Source organism: Mobula hypostoma, chromosome 6 (genome assembly GCF_963921235.1).
Source record: "Mobula hypostoma chromosome 6, sMobHyp1.1, whole genome shotgun sequence".
Classification (NCBI taxonomy): Eukaryota; Metazoa; Chordata; class Chondrichthyes; order Myliobatiformes; family Myliobatidae; genus Mobula; species Mobula hypostoma.
This window is the reverse complement of record NC_086102.1, coordinates 187,142,454-187,162,456: the sequence shown is the minus strand read 5'-3', so window position 1 is coordinate 187,162,456 and position 20,003 is coordinate 187,142,454. Positions and strand designations below refer to the sequence as shown.

Here is a 20,003-nt window from a genome sequence, read left to right as displayed (position 1 = left end):
TTTCCCAGGGCTGAAATGGCTAACATAAGGAGGCATAATTTTAAGGTGCTTGGAAATAGGTACCGACAGGATGTCAGAGGTAAGTTTTTCCACACAGAGAGTGGTGGGTGTGTGCAATGCACTGCTAGCAGCAGTGGTGGAAGTGGATGCAATAGGATCTTTTAAGAGCCTCTCAGATAGCTACATGGAACTTAGAAAAATAGAGGGCTAAGCGCTAGGGAAATTCTAAGCTGTCTCTCGAGTAGGTTACATGGTCGGCATAACTTTGTGGGCCGAAGGGCCTGTAATATGCTGTAAATTTCTATGCTCTTTTGTTCTATGTTCCTTGTGTAGAACACTCTAAAGGTTAACCTGCAGGTAGAGTCAGTGGTGAGGAAGATAAATGCAATGTTAGCATTTATTTCAAGAGGTCTAGCGTACAAGAGCAGGGATGTGAGGCTTTATAAGGGACTGGTAAGGCCTCACCTTGAGTATTGTGAACAGTTCTGGGCTCCTCATCTAACAAAAGATGCGCTAGCATTGGAGAAGGTTCAGAGGAGGCTCACAAGGATTATTCTGAGAACAAAAGGGTTATTATACGAGGAATATTTGATAGCTATGGGTCTGTACTCACTGGCGTTTAGAAGGATGAGAGGGTATCTCATTGAAACATTTTAAACATTGAAAGGCCTACACAGAGTAGATATGGAAAGAATGTTTCCCATGGTGGGGGAGACTAGGATAAGAGGGCACTACCTCAAGACAGAGGGGCGTCCATTTAAAACAGTGATGCAGAGAAATTTCTTCTGCCAGAGGGTGGTGAATTTGTGTAATTTATTACCACAGGCAGCTGTGGAGACCTGGTTGTTGGTTGTATTTAAGGCAGAGCTTGATAATTTCTTGATTGTACATGGCATTAAAGTTATGGGGAGGAGACTAGGGCAGGGAACTGAGGAGGGGAGAAAAGGATCAGCCATTATTGAATGGTAGAGCAGACTCGATGGGCCAAATGGCCCAATTCTCCTCCTATGTTTTATGATCTAAGCTTGATCTCAACCTCCCAACTTTTGCTGTGGTTCAATTTCTTGGCCTATACAAGCCATACTTTAACCACAGTTACTAATCTACAATAACAAACATGAAGCAAGAGATCAGTGCTTAGATTTAAACTATTTGCAATCTATATTAAGGTTTAGATGAACAGTCTGAGGATATGGCTGCCTCATTTGTTATGCCCCCACATTGATCCCTATGGAACACCGCTGGTCAGAGATCTTTAAGCATAGCAACACTTCTTCACCTTGACCACATCATCGATGGCCAAGCCAATTTTGAATCCAATCTACAAAGTGACAATGCATCCCATGCATCTTAACGTCCCAGATCAAGGGTTAAATGGAAAGAACAAAAAATAATGCACACAGAAGAATCTGCTACCCTTGTAAATGAAAGGTGATACGCCCGTATAGGAAATAATGAGGGTAAATCAGGAATGCTGCCCTAGAGGATGTGATGTGAACATAGCCAAGTCTTACTATACCAAACCATACTTCCTATAATGTAGTTTTGGTCTCTTTATTGAGGTTGGCATGCTAGCATTAGAAGCAAATACAATAACAACATTTGAGGCATTTTGATAGGCACATGGACTAGCCAGAAATTTAGGGATACAATCTGTGTGCTGGCAGGTAGGATATGTTTAAACTTCTTTTTTCTATCAGTGAGGAATCTACTGCTCCCACATTGGTCTCATGAGCCACTACAGAACTGACAAAAATTGAATAGAAGCTGGTCATTCTTCATACAAAGGGATTATAGCAAATACATTGATTATCCGTACCTTGTCAAATGGCGACAGTCCCTTAATCCTTGCTCTGAAGTATCCAGCAGCAACCAGCAACTCTAAAATTTCTGTCAATTTGACATTTTGCTCCTCATCCTCACGGGTTTCAACCTAATTCATAGAAATTTAATCAAGTGTTACAGGAGTGCTCAGTGATTATGCAAAGAGATGTTTTGCTATAGAAACCAGAGCAATCAATAAGCTCAATCGGCTGATCTCTTGCTCCAGATGTATTAGGCAAATAGAAAAACTGGCATTTTTTCCCTGATTACTCTTTGGCATTCCACATTTAGTACTTGGATAGAGAGTTAACTGAGTATCAGACTGTGCAACGGTAATTATTTTACTCTCTCACTACTATTGGAAAACGCTTATGAACCGAGTTAAAACATCTCAAATTTGATCTATGGAAATTCTACTAGAATACCAAAACTATAAATAATCTAAACCTTGTCTAAAGATTCTCAAGTTTTTCTGAAAACTAAAAGCCCCAAAAACAGTTGTGAATAATAACAGTTTAGCAAACCAATGAAACCAATATATTAACAATTAGATAATGTGAATGAGTGTTTTTAGTGACTGATATAGCTCATCTCAAATATCTATTGGCTTTTATTTTAATAGTTTCAGAGGTTTGCAGTTGGACAAATTATCCTATGTTTAAGACGCACTAACAATTTACAAATATGCAATTTTCAGCACCTTTTTATTGACAATTTTCAGTCTGAACAATGAAGTTTGAAATTTTCAAACATTGTTCTTATTAGCAAAAAAGTTGGTAATTAGCATTCAAAATTCAACACAATTCAAAATCAAACGATGAACACTAGACAGTTGCCAAACTTGCTGGTTGGTAATAACTGGTAATTAGAATCCAAGGTCCAAATGTTATCGGGGCAGGAGAGATGGCTAAATTTTGAAAAAAAAGGCCTATTGGTTTGAAGTAAAAGTCTTTTGTATAGAATTCTTCAAAAATTTCTGCAGTTACTAGAAATCTAAAAGAGCAGAATCATGTTAAAGGTATAAACATATGTGGTTGCCAGTTATATGGTGTATAGACAGAAACGTTTTAGAGCAGGGGTTCCCAACTTAGGGTCCACAGCCACATGCAAGTAGGGTCAACTCAGCTAAACTTAGTTGGAATGGACAAGTTGTACCACAAAGCCCATTTCCATGCTGTTTAACTCTATAACTGTGCTTTTGTACATACAGGTTTATACCAATGATTAGAATGGGTTCTATTTTGCCCACATCATTAGCTAACCGGAATATTCCCTAATTCCCTTTTAAACAATATTATCTGTTGGCACCACACCTCTAGCCAAAGACCAGAAAACTGTAGAACCTCAGCAATTCGCTCTTGCTTCTTTAACTTCCTTAGAAGTCTATGGAGATTTAGAATGACATCTGAAACATTGACAAACTTTTATAGATGTGTAGTGTAGAGTTTATTGACTGGCTGCATCACAGCCTGGTATGGAAACACCAATGTCTTTGAATGGAAAATCCTACATAAGGTAGTAAATTCAGCCCAGTTCATCGTGGATAAAGCCCTCCCAACCACTGAGTACATCAACATGAAATGCTGTCGTAGGAAAGCAGCATCCATCATCAGATATTGCCACCAACCAGGCCATGCACTTCTCTTGCTGCTACCATCAGGTAGAAGATACAAGAACCTCAGGATTCACACCTCCAGGCTCAGGAATAGTTACTATCTCTCAACCAACAGGCTCTTGAATGAAAGGGGATAACTACACTCACTTGCCCATTGAGTTCCCACAGCTAACGATCTCACTTTAAGGACTCTTTATCTCAGCATCTGATGCTCTCATTATTTATCTCTATTTATTTATATTTGCAGTTTGTTGTCTTTTGCATTCTGGTTGATCTTTCATTGATCCTGTTATAGTTACTATTCTATAGATTTGCTGAGTATAACTATAGGAAGATGACTCAGGGTTGTATATGGTGACATAAAAGAACTTTGAATCTATCTAGCACACTTTGGGCTACAGTTAATCTGGGTCTAACTACTAAAAAAATTTAATTAGAAAAACCTTAAAATGATCATTGTTTTGAATTAATTGATGGAAATCTAGTGCCAAGATAATAAGTATTTTAAGGAAACTGATGCTATGTTTACCCTCCCAATATTTCACATTTATTCAACAATAGCAGCACCATCCCCACCCTTTGAAAAGGTAGTTACAAATGCTCATTATGAATTGCCACATCTTCCAACCCCACACATAGGTAATGCCTTTGGCCCCTAATAAGTCCCTCTCTTTCCTTAGATTTCATTTTGTTCCATTATTTTTACTTCTTTGGATTGTACACTGATGGTGTTTTTTTCCTTCTTCTCTCACTTACTGAATTACTTCAAGTATTTTATATTTTCTATATTTAGCAATCCTTTTCACTAGGAGACGAAGAATGAGATCTTTCAAATGCTTAATGAAGACATTAAAAGATAAGTAACATCCAAACAGATATGTTATTACATTTTTTATAACTACAAGTTTAACTAAGTTGCTTAATTAAGATGGTGCCGGTAACTGGCGACTCTGCGCGTGCTCTCCCGAGCAAACTGCCCTCTACTCTATCCTGTACCTGAGAAACCCTTCTAAACCTCCAATCTGATACATCTAGCAAGATCAACAACACCCTGGCGAAGCTACTGACTCAGCTGGAGACCACCGCACCAGAACTGCTTCTTAAACTCTGGACCACACCTGGACCCCACCAGTGAGGCCTGGTCCGAGGCCCACCAAATTCCCAGAGACCCGCGGCCTGCTACCGTGCCAGAGTGCTTGGAGATGCAGCCCATTCCGACCAGCACCTCTCCAGAGCAGACGACCACACAGAACTGACAGCGGAGACCTCAAGGTGCCCTAGATGCTTCCCCAGAGCGACCACCATAAAGCCCTGTTGGTAGACATCCACAGCTGGAAGAAGTGAGGCCTCCGCCGCCGACCTCAGAAATCGAGCCCGAGGCTCGGCTGCAGCGGAGGCCTCCGCGACCATGACTCGGATTACGGACTTGTTTCAGCCAGGAGCACAGCCCTCCGGGATTAAGTGTCGGCTTCGGGGCCCGACCCAATTGACATCCCGGGCCCCCGGCAGCTGGAAGTGGCAGCGGAGCCTCCCCGTCACTCGGCCCGACCCGAAGCGCCTGATGACGCGACCCGCCGATCGATACCCGCGGGACGCGTCCACCAACCTCAAAGAGCTGACAACAACACACTGCATCAATGGAAACCTGGAAAGATGCACTATTTACCGAGGAAGCATAGGAAAAGAGCTGGGCTGCCGGTCAGATTGAAGCTGAGGGGCTTCAGGGTCCCTATGCCCACCATCCTACTAGTTAATGTCCAAGCCATAGAGAACAAGGTGGAAGATCTTAAAGGGAGACTCACCTACTGCAGGGAGATGCAGAACTGCTGTGTATTCTGTTTCACCGAAACCTGGCTCTCCCCGCCACCCCGGACTGTGCCATCCGACCGGAGGGATTTTCTATCCATCGGATGGACCACACGGCGTCTTCGGGCAAGACGAGGGGAGGTGGTGTCTGCCTACTGATCAACACTGCATGGTGCTCGGACACAGTGGCACTGACAAGTTCCTGCAGCCCGGACCTGGAACACCTGTCGGTGAAGTGTCGTCCCTACTATCTGCCACGGGAATTCACCTCGGTCATACTGACATGCCCCCCAGGCAGACGTGGAGTGTGCTCTGAACATACTGTATACCAACATCAGTGAACTTGAGATCAGGTATCCGGAGGCTTTGCTCATTACAGCCGGGGACTTTAACCAGGCCAACCTCAGAAAGGCGCTGCCAAAGTTATACCAACATGTCTCCTGCCCCACTAGAGGCCCGAATATACTTGACCACTGCTACACAGCAGTCAAGGATGTCTACTGTTCCGTCCCACGACCTCCAGAAAATCAGACCATCAGGCTGTACTCCTCCTCCCGGCTTACAAACAGAAACTGAAGCAGGAGGTCACGGTGTCAAAAGTAGTGTCGCGTTGGACAGAGGAAACGGATGAGGTCCTCTGTGACTGCTTTGAATCAGTGGACTGGTTAGTATTCAAGGACTTGGCAGCTAACCTCGATGAGTATGCCTCAGCTGTCACGGACTTTATTTGGAAATGCACGGAGGACTGTGTGTCTCGCAAGACAATCCAGGTATTCCCTAACCGGAAACCTTGGATGAATTGAGGTCAAATCCCTTTTGAAGGCTAGAGCTGTGGCTTTTAGGTCCAGGATACCAGTCGCTACACAGAATCCAGGAGTGAACTCCAGAAAGCCATTAAGGGCGCCAAGAGGCAATATCAAGCCAAGTTGGAAGCCCAGGCTAACCAGAGGGATGCCAGTAGACTATGGCAGGGTCTAAATGAGATCACTGGGAGCAAAGAAAAGGCTGGGAATATCAATAACTGTGGCGCTTCTCTTCCTGATGAACTTAACGTATTCTACGCAAGATTCGAACAGAAGAGGAGCGTCTTGCTCCCTCCGGATGAACCGGACCTGGTGGCATTGAGATTCATCGTCACCGAGGAGGACGTTAGAAGGGCCTTCCTGAAGATAAATCCAAGGAAGGCGACGGGCCCTGAGGGCGTCCCAGGATGGGTTCTCCAGGCCTGTGCAAGCGAGCTAGCTGGAGTGTTTGCTGAAATCTTCAGCTGCTCCTTGCTTCAGTCTAAGATCCCCTCGTGTTTTAAGAAGGCAACAATAATCCCAGTGCCAAAGAAGAGCAGGGTGACATGCCTGAATGACTATCGACCTGTGGCTCTGACATCAATTGCTATGAAGTGCTTCGAGTGATTGGTTATGGCACACATCAACCACAGCCTACCGGTCAACCTCGACGCTTTGCAATTTGCCTACCGGAGCAACAGGTCAACGGCAGATGCCATCTCTCTGGCCCTACATTCCTCCTTAGAACACCTGGAGAATAAAGACACATACGTAAGGCTCCTTTTCATTGACTACAGCTCTGCCTTTAATACCATCATTCCAAATAAACTGATTCCTAAGCTCTGGAACCTGGGCCTTAGCACTCAGATCTGCAGCTCGATCTTCAACCTCCTCACAGACAGGACCCAGGCTGTAAAAAATAGGGGACAAGCTCTCCTCTACAATCACTCTCTGAGCACCGGTGCCCCACAATGCTGTATACTCAGCCCCCCGCTGTATTCACTGTACACCCATGATTGTGTAGCCAAGTTTCCATCGAACTCAATATACAAGTTTGCTGATGACACAACAATTGTAGGCCGCATCTCGGGTAATGATGAGTTTGAATACAGAGAGGAAATTAAGAACCTGGTGGCATGGTGTGAAGACAATAACCTATCCCTCAACGTCAGCAAGATGAAGGAATTGGTTGTTGACTTCAGAAGGAGTAGTGGACTGCACGACCCAATTTACATCGGTGGCACACAAGTGGAACAGGTCAGAAGCTTTAAGTTCCTCGGGGTCAATATCACAAATGACCTGACTTGGTCCAACCAAGCAGAGTCCACTGCCAAGGAGGCCCACCAGCACCTTTACTTCCTGAGAAAACTAAAGAAATTTGGCCTGTCCCCTAAAACCCTCACTAATTTTTATAGATGCACTGTAGAAAGCATTCTTCTAGGGTGCATCACAACCTGGTATGGAAGTTGTCCTGTCCAAGACCGGAAGAAGCTGCAGAAGATCGTGAACACGGCGCAGCACATCACACAAACCAACCTTCCGTCCTTGGACTCACTTTACACCGCACACTGTCGAAGCAGTGCTGCCAGGATAATCAAGGACACGACCCACCCAGCCAACACACTTTTCGTCCCTCTTCCCTCTGGGAGAAGGCTCAGAAGCTTGAAGACTTGTACAGCCAGATTTGGGAACAGCTTTTTTCCAACTGTGATAAGACTGCTGAACGGATCCTGACGTGGATCTGGGCTGTACCCTCCAAATATCCGGACCTGCCTCTCAGTTTTTTTGCACTACCGTACTTCCCGTTTTTCTATTTTCTATTATGATTTATAATTTAAATTTTTAATATTTACTATCGATTTGTAATCCAGGGAGCGGGAAGCACAGAATCAAATATCGCTATGATGATTGTACGTTCTAGTATCAATTGTTTGGCGACTATAAAGTATAAAGTATAATCCATAAATAGTCTCTTTTAAGTATTCAGCAGTAGATTATTATCCAGCCCTTTGAGCCATGCCACCCCAGTAACCCCTGATTTAACCCTAACCAAATCAATGACCAATTAACCTATCAACTGGTAGGTCTTTGGAACGTGGAAGGAAACCAGAGCACCTGGAGGAAACTCACATGGTCACAGGGAGAATGTACATACCCCTTACAGGCAGCTGCCTATGCTAACCACTTCACAACACTGCAGCCCCTTCCAGCCTACTTCAAATTTATACTTCCTTACTTTTGGTGCCTTCTAAAAAGTGATTACATTATTTACTTTGCTCCTATAGGGTCTTGGCTCAAAAATGCTGACTATCCTTCTGCTCCATGGGTGCTGCCTGACCCACAAAATTTCTGCAGCAGTTTGCTCAATATTCCAGATTACAGCATCTGCAGGCTCTTGTGTCTTTTTTTTTCTGGTTAGGGACACATGATAGTCCCAGAAAGGCAAATAAGAACGAAAAAAGACGACAAAAACTATGACCAAAGTGTGACAACAGTTCAAACGCAATAAATTGGACGCACATAGAAATGTTAATATATTTCAATGTTTAAAAAGAAAATCAAATATTATTGTGCTGATAAAATGTCAAAGAACAGGTGCAGCAATACAGAAATAGATCATTGCAAACTCAAAATAAATTGATCTAACAATGAGAACATAAATATTTCATACAACGATTTATAAATCCATATTGAAGTTATAAATCTTTGGTCTAAAGATAAATATCTACATTAATATTTATTCCTTGTTTCCTATTAACGGACATTCAAGAATAAGCAATGAATAATGTCCAAATAGTGGGAAGGTAACCTTTGTTACAGAGGAGACTGCAGATAAGCAAGAAGCATATAAACTCATTAAAATCAGAAAGATGAGGGGAAAAAAAGATGTTTTTTTTTTAAATAGACATATAGATTATTTAAATAACTTATTCAGTTAAAAACTTATTATTCCAAAGACGAAAGCAGATCCTTAAGCTATAGAACAAAGAACAGTATGGAACATGCACAGACCGTTCAGCCCACAATGCTGTGCCCAACAGATTAAGATTTCCTAATCAAATGCTGAACTAAACTAAACCCTTGTGCGAACACAATGTCCATATATTACCATGTTCTGCACATTCATGTGTCTGTCACATTTCCCATCTCCACCATCAGCCCTGGCAGCAGCTTCCAGGTACCCACTATTCTCTCTAAATATAACTTACCCCTTCTCACCTAAATCTCATTAGATATTTCAACTTTGGGAAAAATGTACTTGCTCTAGATTCCATCTACATCTCTCAATTTCATAAAGCTTCATCAGATATTCCCTCAGCCTCTGCCACTCCAGAGAAAATAACCCAAGTTTCCCCAGCCTCTCCTCCTACTATATGCCCTCTAGTCCAAGTAGTATCCTGGTATACCTGTTCTGCACCATCTCCAAAGTATCCAGGTCCTTCCTATAAAGGGGCAATCAGAACTGAATGGAATATTCTAACTAAGTCCTGACTAGAGTTTATAAAGCTGCAATACACGTTCCCAATCCCCGAACTCATTTCATTGACTAATAAAGACAAGCATGCCATATGCCTTCTTTACCATCCAAGCTACCTGCAGAGCCACTTTCAGGAAAACATAAACTTGAACCCCAAGATCCCTCTTCCCAATAACACTTATGATTCTTGCCATTAACAGTATACTGTCTCTTTACATTTGATTTCCTGACGTATAACACTTCACATTTGGCCAGGTTAAACTCCATATGCCATTTCTCCACCCAGATCTGCAACTGATCTATATCCCGCGGTACCCTTTGCAAGTCTCTATGCTATCCACAATACCACATTAACTCACCTATCTACGTTTTCATTTGGGTCATATTATAAACAGCAGATGTACCATTACGGAACCCTGCAGAACACCATGGGTTCAATCTTCTGGATGAGCCACCATGATGACCTTGTCAAACGCAGTACTAAAATCGACGTGGACAACATCCGCAGCTCTACCTTTACCAATCACGTCATCTCTTTGAAAAACTCACTCACATTAGTAAGACACAATTTGCTGAGTACCAAGCCATGCTTACTGTCTCTAATTAGACAACGGTTTTTCAAATTGTCCTAAATGCTATCCCTAAGAATCCACCCAATTAACGATCCTACCACTGACCTAACACTCACTGATCAATAGTTCAGCATTATTATCATTTCTCTTTTTGTATAGTGGAACAACATGCATACTCTCCAGCCCTCCAGGATCTTGCCCAAGGCTGGAGAGCACAAAAATATATTGGTCATCGCCCCACCCATCTCATTAGTTGCCTTTCTCAATAAACTAGGGTATTATCCCAGCAGGCCCTGAGGACTTAAAAGGGCCACAATATACTTCCTCCTCTATCTCAAAATGTCCTCGCTAATTAGTACACTCCACACTGAACAGCCTGTCCTCCACATTCGTCTCCTAAATATTGATGCAAAGTACTCACTTAGAACTTCACCCACATTTTCCTCCTCCAAGCATGTTTCCTCCTTTATCCTATCACTGTCCCATCTACTGTTTAGTTATCCTCTTGCCCTTAATATAATGTATAGAATGCTTTGGGATTTGCTTTAATCTTACTTGCCAAAACTTTTCATGGCCTCTACTAATTCCCTTCGAGTTCTTTCCTGGCTTCTTTATAATTCTCAAGGGACCTGCTTGCTTCCTAAAGTAAGGCCTGTGGGGGCTCAGCATGCAAGTGCAATTATGAAAAAAGCACAGCAGCACCTCCACTTCCTTAGGATTCTGTGAAGATTCGGCATGACATCTAGAACTCCGACAAACTTCCGTAGAGTTGCAGTGGAACGTATATTGAGTGCATGCATCACAGCCTGGTGTGGAAACACCAGTGCCCTTGGACTAAAAATCCTACAAAAAGTAGGGGATACACCCAGTCTACCATGGGTAAAGCCCTTCTCACCATTGAGCACATCTGTATGAATAATGCTGCAGGAAAGCAGCATTCATCAGCACAAACCCACACCATCTAGGACATGCTCGCTTCTCGCTGCTGCCATCAGGAAGAAGTTACAGGAGCTTCAGAACTTATACTACCAGATTCAGGAACAGTTATTAGCCCTCAACTATCAGGCTCCCGAACCAAAGGGGATAACTTCACTTGCCTCATCCTTGAGATATTCCCACAACTTACAGACTCCCTTTCAAGGATTTGTCCTCTCATGTTCGCGATAGTTATTGCTTATTTATTTATTATTACTTCCTTTTTTGTATTTACAGTTTGCTGTCTTTTGCACACTGGTTGAACACCCAAATTGGTGTGGCCTTTCATTGATTTTGTTATGGTTATTATTCAATGGATTTATTGAGAATGCCCGCAAGACAATGAATCTCAAGGTGGTATATGGGTACATATACAGTTGCAAGGGAAGGTTGGGGGCCCCTTTGCAATTACCTGGTTTTCTGCAGTAATAATTCATAAAATATGGTCTGATCTTCATCCAAGTCACATTAATTGACAAACACTATCTACTAAAACTAATCATACATAAGCAATTGTACTTTTCATATCTTGATTGAATACATTGTTTAATCATTCACAGTCTAGGCTGGAAAAAGTAAGTGAACCCTTGTTTTTGATAAGTGGTAGAAATCTCCTTTAGCAGCAATACCTCCACTAAACACTTCCTGTTGCTGCTGATCAGGTTTGCACAATGGCAAGGAGCAATTTTAACCCACTCCTCCATATAAAACTGTTTCAGCTTATGCCACAACATCTCAATTGGGCTACGCTCTGGACTTTGACTCGGTCATTCCAAAAACATGAATTTTCTTCTTATTAAACCATTCCGTTGTCCATTTACTCTTGTGTTTCAGATCATTGTCTTGTTGCATCATCTAACTTCTATTAAGCTTCAGGTGACGGACTGCCACTCTGACATTCTCCTGTAAATTATCTTGAATTTATTGTTCCCTAAACGATTGCAAGCTGCCCAGGCCGAGGCAGCAAAACAACCCCAAACCATGATGCTCCTTCCACCATGTTTCACAGATGGGATGAGATTTTGGCATTGGTGTGCAGTGCCCTTTTTCCTCCAAACATAGCTGTGTGCATTTCGGCCAAAAAGTTCAACTTGTGTTTCATCTGTCCACAAAACATTGTTCCAGAAACGCTGTGGAAAATCCAGGTGGTCTTTTACAAACTTGAGACATGCAGCAATTTTGTTTTTAAAGAGAACAGAGGTTTTCTCCATGGGGTCCTTCAATGAACATCATTTTTGTTCAGTGTTTTTCTTATAGTTGCCACATGAACAGAGACTTTAACAAGTTCTAGAGATTTCTGCAGATATCTTGCTGTTACAAAAAGGGTTCTTTTACACCTCCTTTAGCATTGCACATTGTGCTCTTGGTGTGGTCTTTGTAGGATGCTGACTCCTCAGGATTTCCCTCATTTGTAGACAATTTCTCTTACTGCAGACTGACTAACGCTTGGTCTGTAGAAATTCTTTTGTAGCCTTTCAAACTTCATGCATCTCTACAATTCTTCTTTTAAAGTCCTTTGAAAGTCATTTTGATCGAGGCATGGTGCATATAAACAAATCTTTCTTAAAGAGAGCAGGCTCTGTCAGTAACCTGATTTTGCATGTCTTTTTTTATAAAAAATAGGGCAGGGCACCTCAACAACCCACATCTTCAATCTCATCTCATTGACTGGAACACCCAACTCCAAATAGCTTTTGTAGAAGGCATTACACCAGAAGTAGAAACATAGAAAATCTACAGCACAATACAGGCCCTACGGCCCACAAAGCTGTGCCGACAGCTGTCCCTACCTTAGAAATTACCAGGGTTACCCAAAGCCCTCTATTTTTCTAAGCTCCATGTACCTATCCAAAAGTCTCTTAAAAGACCCTATCGTATCAGCCTCCACCACCGTTGCCGGCAGCCCATTCCACACACTCACCACTCTCTGTGTGAAAAACTTACCCCTGACATCTCCTCTGTACCTACTCTCCAGCACCTTAAACCTGTGCCCTCTTGTGGCAGCCATTTCAGTCATGGGAAAAAGCCTCTGACTATCCACACGATCAAAGCCTCTCATCATCTTATACACCTCTATCAGGTCACTTCTCATCCTCCATCGCTCCAAGGAGAAAAGGCAGAGTTCACTCAACCTGTTTTCATAAGTCACGTTCCCCAATCCAGGCAACATCCTTGTAAATCTCCTCTGCACCCTTTCTATGGTTTTCACATCCTTCCTGTAGTGAGGCGACCAGAACTGAGCACAGTACTCCAAGTGGGGTCTGACCATGGTCCTATATAGCTTCAACATTACCTCTTGGCTCCTAAATTCAACTCCACGATTGATGAAGGCCAATACACTGTATGCCTTCTTAACCACAGTCAACCTGCGCAGCTGCTTTGAGCGTCCTATTGACTGGACCCCAAGATCCCTCTGATCCTCCACACTGCAAAGAGTCTTGCCATTAATACTATATTCTGCCATCATATTTGACCTACCAAAATGAACCACTTCACACTTATCTGTGTTGAACTCCATCTGCTACTTCTCAGACCAGTTTTGCATCCTATCAATGTCCCGCTGTAACCTCTGGCAGCCCTCCACACTATCCACAATACCCCCAACCTTTGTGTCATTAGCAAACTTACTAACCCATCCCTCCACTTCCTCATCCAGGTCATTTATAAAAATCACGAAGAGCAAGGGTCCCAGAACAGATCCCTGAGGTACACCACTGGTCACAGACCTCCATGCAGAATATTACCCATCTACAACCACTCTTTGCCTTCTGTGGGCAAGCAAGTTCTGGATCCACAAAGCAATGTCCCCTTGGATCCCATGCCTCCTTACTTTCTCAATAAGCCTTGCATGGGGTACCTTATCAAATGCCTTGCTATAACCAATGTACACTACATCTACTGCTCTTCCTTCATCAATGTGTTTAGTCACATCCTAAAAAAATTCAATCAGGCTCGTAAAGCACGACCTGCCCTTGACAAAGCTATACTGACTATTCCTAATCATATTATACCTCTCCAAAGGTTCATAAACCCTGCCTCTCAGGATCTTCTCCATCAACTTACAAATTTGAACCTAGACTGTGATTGTTTAAAAGGTGTACTCAGTATTGACGAGAAGTACAATGTTCATGTGTTATTTGATTTGGCAGATTGCAGTTGTCTATTACTGTGACTCAGATGAAGATCAGATCACATTTTATTAATAGTTAATACAGAAAACCAGGTAATTGTAAAGAATTCACAAACTTTTCCTCGCAACTATATGTACTTGATAATAAATTTACTTTGAACATTAACCTTGTGTACTTCATTTTTCTTTATTAAATTCACTTTTCTTGACATCCAAGTTTCCCTTAACTTGCTACCCTCATCCTTCCTTCTTACTGGAACACACCTGACATGGACTTTCCTAAAAACTTCCCAATTAATTCTCCCTCACTCCTGCACAATACTCTCACAATATATTCTCTACTCCAATTTAATACTCCTTCTCCAAGGTCCATACTTACCTATGGCTATGCTAAATCATAAGGTACCTGTGATCATTGTTCCCTAACTGTAAAAAGGTCAGTCACCAGCACAACTCTTTACCAACACCTGGACCCTCTCTTGCTGAATTATCTACATTTTGATTTAAGAGACATTCCTGGATACACCCTAAGAAACTCTGCCCATCTAACCCTCTTGCTCTACAATGGTAACAGTCTATATTAGGGAAGTTGAAGTCACCCACTACAAAGATTAATCATAGGATAAACAGTTAAAGAGTGATTCTGGAAAAAAAATCTCAAAGCAAATTAAAAACCCAACGTGGAAGTCAACAACAAAACCAATCAAGAACATAAAGATGATTGTAGTACTGGCAAGCTATCATTAGTCCACAGTGGAGGTTACACAAGAACAAATTTCAAACAATAAAATCAACACAAAAACACCAGAACAGGCAAAATATCAAACATCTTAAAAACACAAGATTATCTCTACAATCAAGTAACAACACATTAACAGAAAGTGAAGACTGCGGCAATCTTCTGAATAGGTACAAGAAGAAATACTTGAAAAGATTCCTTCATAAAACAGGCTAAGTCCACATTCAAATAGTTTCTCATTTCGGCTGAAACCCAACAACTTCCCAGTTTAGTGAGGGGGGAAACTGCCTTAGCCACCAGCTCTAACTACACCGTTTCTGCATATTAAACAGAGACACGGGAAAGTGCAAATACTGGAATCTGGAGCCTAAAGCAAACTGCAGGCGGAGCTCAGTGGGTCAGCTGCCCACTACACTCTCAGTCCGAGTGCGGGGCGCTGAGTTCTTCTGTAATGTCACGAACAAGCGTTCCGGGCTGTGTACCTCGATAACATTCCCCTCCTGATCGTACTGCGGACCCAACTTCGAACCGGTGCGGAGGCGATTGAACACCACGGCAGCCGCCATAGCGTTCACGTGATTCTCCACGCACAGCCCGCTGGGCCAGTACTCACATGAGCGCTTTGACCGGGGGCGCGCGAATCGGCGGGGGGGGCGGGAGCGCGCGCCAGAGGAGCTCGCGGCTCGTTGTCAGGTTGGTGCACGCGCACGTCCCACTCCTAACGCCCGTGGGCCGAGTTTTAATCAATCCGAATCAGGTTTAATATCACTGAGTCTGTGGAAATCAATTATATAAAAACAAAAAACACAATACAAGATAAAAGGTTCTGATGGAAGTCGAGACACAAGAGACTACTGTTTGAAGAAAGTTCATCCACTTGAAATGCAAACTCTTTTGTGGATGCTGCTTGGCCTGTTGAGTATTTTCAGATTGTTTTTTTTCTCTCTGTATGGTATCATTAATAAAATGTTCATATGGTTGTTCAGACTCAAACTTTTCTCACAGGATGATAGTAATTTGGGATCAACTTCCCAGCAGCAATGTTGTTTTAAAAACATCAATAACATGTAAAAATTAATCTGCAGTAAAATCTTTTAAAAGAATAAGTATCGTTATTATTCTGAGATAAACTCAGGATAAATGTGTTAATATTAGCTGTATAATTAAGAATGGCAAAGCAAGATGTAAAATGCTTCTCCATATTATTTACATCTATGGAACAAACCACCTCTGCAGGCATTTCGTATCATGTGTGAATGTGCTTTGTGGCTGCATTTCAGACTTGCAAAATGATCATGGAGGATTCCATGAAGTATGGAGGATTTCCGCCATAACAGACAGGATCTCCCAGTAGCCACCCACTTCAACTCTGCTTCCCACTCCCATTCAGATATGTCCATACATGGCCTCCTCTACTGCCATGATGAGGCTAAACTCAGGTTGGAGGAGCAACACCCCATATACCATCTTGGTAGTCTCCAGCCCCTTGGTATGAACATAGAATTCTCCAACTTCTGGTAATTCCTTCCCCCTCCCTTCCCCTATCCCTATGTCACTCTGCCCCCTCCCCCAGCTGCCTATCACCTCCCTCATGGTTCCGCCTCCTTCTACTACCCATTGTGTTTTCCCCTATTCCTTCTTCACCTTTCCTGCTTCCCCTCCCCCACCCCTTTATCTTTCCCCTTACTGGTTTTTCACCTGGAACCTACCAGCCTTCTCCTTCCCACCCTCCCCCCACCTTCTTTATAGGGCCTCTGCCCCTTCCCTCTTCAGTCCTGACGAAGGGTTCCGGCCCGAAACGTTGACCGATCTTTTCCACGGATGCTGCCTGACCTGCTGAGTTCCTCCAGCATGTTGTGAGTGTTGCTATGGAGGATTTGCAGACTTCTGCAACTGTTCACTACATTTACAACTTAAAGTATTGAAAGTTGAAGAAAAAAATTATCTCTGTTCTTTTCTATTTTTCAATTTATTGGAATCTTCTCCAAACCTATGGAATTTTGGAAAAATTAAAACAATGCATTAGCCATCTGACTATTCACCTATTTTAAGGCTTTTAAGGCCTTAGGAGCTCTGCCAGAACCGGATGATTCATCACCCTCAACACCATCATTTTTTCAGTATTACTTTCCTGGTAAACATACAGCACAAGACAAGCCTTTTGGCCCACAATAAAACTAATCTCTATATGACACACACCCTCCATACCCTGCATATTCATGTGCCAATGTAAAAGCCTCTGGAATGCCAGTCTCACTAGCTTTGGTAAGAAAATCTTACAAAAAGTGGTGGATATGACTCATTCCATCATGGGTAAAGCCCTCCCAACCATTGAGCACATCTCCATGAATTGCTGTCACAGGAAAGCAGCATCTATCATCAGGGACCCCCACCACCCAGGACATGCTCTCCTCTTGCTGCTGCCATCGGGAAGAAGTAGAGGAGCCTCAGGGCTCACACCACCAGGTACAGGAAGAGTTGCTATCACTTGAACCAAAGCGGATACCTGCACTCAACTTCACATGGCCCATCATTGAAATGATCCCGTAACATTTTTTCACTTTCAAAGAATCTCATGTCGGTATTTTCATAGGCATCCGTTAGTCTCATGAGACCATGGATTTGCACCTTGGAAGGTTTCCAGGGCGCAGGCCTGGGCAGGGTTGTATGGAAGACCAGCAGTTGCCCATGCTGCAAGTCTCCCCTCTCCACGCCACCGATGTTGTGGAAGGGATGGGCATTAGGATCCATACAGCTTGGCACCGGTGTCGTCGCAGAGCAATGTGTGGTTAAGTGCCTTGCTCAAGGACACACACGCTGCCTCAGCCAAGGTTCGAACTAACGACCTTCGAATCACTAGACGAACGCCTTAATCACTTGGCCCCACGCCAGCGGTATTTATTGCTTATGTGACGGGGTCTTGAATTACCCCTATGAACTGTCCTCGATTACCCCTATGAACTGTGCTTTTGAAAAGAGAGAGAGAGAGGTATTTAACACCAACATGTTGTTTTGAAAGAGAGAGAGGAAGACTGCTCACAGGTTGTTTATACTTTCTTCAAGGACATCGCCTGCTTGCATTTCTTATACAGAGAGAGGAAGGAGGAGTTATTTGAATGACAGCTGGTATTCAGTACGGTGAGATAAATAGGAGGTCAGATGATATAGACCTCAGGACACATGTTTTGGGACACTGAATGAGCTTTGTTGTGCCTGCAGAAAAAGTGAGTTTTTGGAGGATCGATCAGTCACTCTTGCAGTGAAAAGAAAAAGCAGTGACCAGTGGGGAGTTGTCCATGTGTCCACCCTTGCCTGGGAGATAGCTCCACCACAGCAAACTGGTCCCCTTTGTGAAGTCACAGTTGGTGACTTTCAAAGGATTTCAGAGGACAATGAGAAGATCGACGGCGTCAGCTTACCTGAAGATTCAAATCTCTCCCTCTCTCTCTCTCTCCATCACTACTCAACTCAATGCCACGAACTGAACTGAACTAAACTTTACTCATCATTGTAAGACTATCTTTTTACCCCTAGACTTAAAGAATCTTGGTTTTTCACATATATTTCCACACTTACTGATGTACTTACTTATATATAATCATTGCTAACCTGTTTGATTTATCTACGTTTATATTACTGTATCGCGTAGTTACTAATAAATATTATTAGTTAATAGCAATACTGGACTCCAAAGTGTTTTCTATTTCTGCTGGTTCTTTATTCCCGTCAAGTGGTACGTGCCACTTATTTATTTATTTATTTGTTTATTATTATTATTTCTTCTTTTTGTACGTACACAGTTTGTTGCCTTCTACACTCTAGTTGAACGTCCTAGTTGAGCGGTCTTTCAATAATTCTGTTATGGTTATTCTATCGATTTGCTGAGTATGCCCACAAGAAAATGAATGTCAGGGTTGTATGTGGTGATATATATGTACTTGGATAATAAAATTTACTTTGAGCTTTGAACTTTGCTTATACTACCACTTCTGGCAGCACATTCCAGACACCTATCTCTTTCAGTGTATAAAGAAATAATTGCCCCTGATATTCCCTTTAAACTTTTCCACTCTAAAGCTGTATTCTGTAGTATTTATCATTTGTACCCTGAGAATAATATTCTGGTTGTCTACCCTATCTATGCCTCTTATAATTTTATGAACCTCAGCCTCTGATGTTCCAGAGAAACCCCAAGGTTGTCCAACCTCTTTCTAGCTAATACTTCCCATTACCAGTGGTTTCTTGGTCAACTTCTTCTCAATCTGGCCAAAGCCTCTGTAATGAGGTAACTAGAGTAGAAGGCAATACTTCAGTTGTGGCCTAACCAAAGTTTTATACAACTGCATCATGATTTCCTGTCTCTATATTCAGTGCCCCTAGAGATGAAAGCAAACATGCCAACTTACGTACATTGCCATTTTCAGGAAGATATGGATTTGTCCTCCAACATCTTTATGTACTTCAATGCTGTTAAGGGTCCCATTATCAACTGAGTACTTTCCTCTTATGTTTGGCTGTCCAAAGTGCAGCACCTCACACTTGCCCAAGTGTAACTCCAAATGCTGTTTCTTCCCTATTAACTGTACCTGAGCTATCTCCTGCTATGTCCTATACTGTCTACAATTCCACCAATTCTGTGTCATCTGCAAGCTTACTAAACTTACTAACATCTACAGATTTGTTCCAGATATTTATATATCACAAACAACACAGATCCTAACATTGATCTCTGTAGGTCACCATTGATCACAGACGTACAGCCAGAAAAACACCTTTCTACCACTACTCTCTATCTTCCATGGGCAATCCAATTCTAAACCCGAACTATCAGATCACTGTGGATCCCATGAATCTTAATCTTCCTGATCAATTTACCATGAGGGATCTTATCAATCACTTTGGTCATCTCCTCAAAAACTCAGTTGAGTTTGTGATTATAATTTGTGAAACCTGATACAATGTGCCTAATGTTATCTTCTTAAACTCATCAAAACTTTTACAACATACATTCTACCACACACTGAATCCATTTGACTATTAATACTCTTTTGTTCTCCCATGTTGACTTTCTGTTGTCCAGTG

At 42.4% G+C, this 20,003-nt stretch overlaps 1 protein-coding gene across 2 annotated transcripts in view; it reads right to left on the bottom strand.

The window, feature by feature from the left end:
* ccdc93 (coiled-coil domain containing 93) overlaps positions 1–15,516 on the bottom strand; it is an 85,602-nt gene extending 70,086 nt beyond the window's left edge. For both annotated transcript variants that reach the window (XM_063052471.1, XM_063052472.1), the window contains exons 1-2: positions 15,404–15,516; positions 1,820–1,933 (exon numbers count right to left, since the gene is read on the bottom strand). In XM_063052471.1, coding sequence (XP_062908541.1) covers positions 1,820–1,933; positions 15,404–15,487 — 198 coding nt within the window. In that variant the 5' untranslated portion in view covers positions 15,488–15,516. The remainder of the gene's footprint in view (positions 1–1,819; positions 1,934–15,403) is intronic.
* Positions 15,517–20,003: the final 4,487 nt, after the last annotated feature.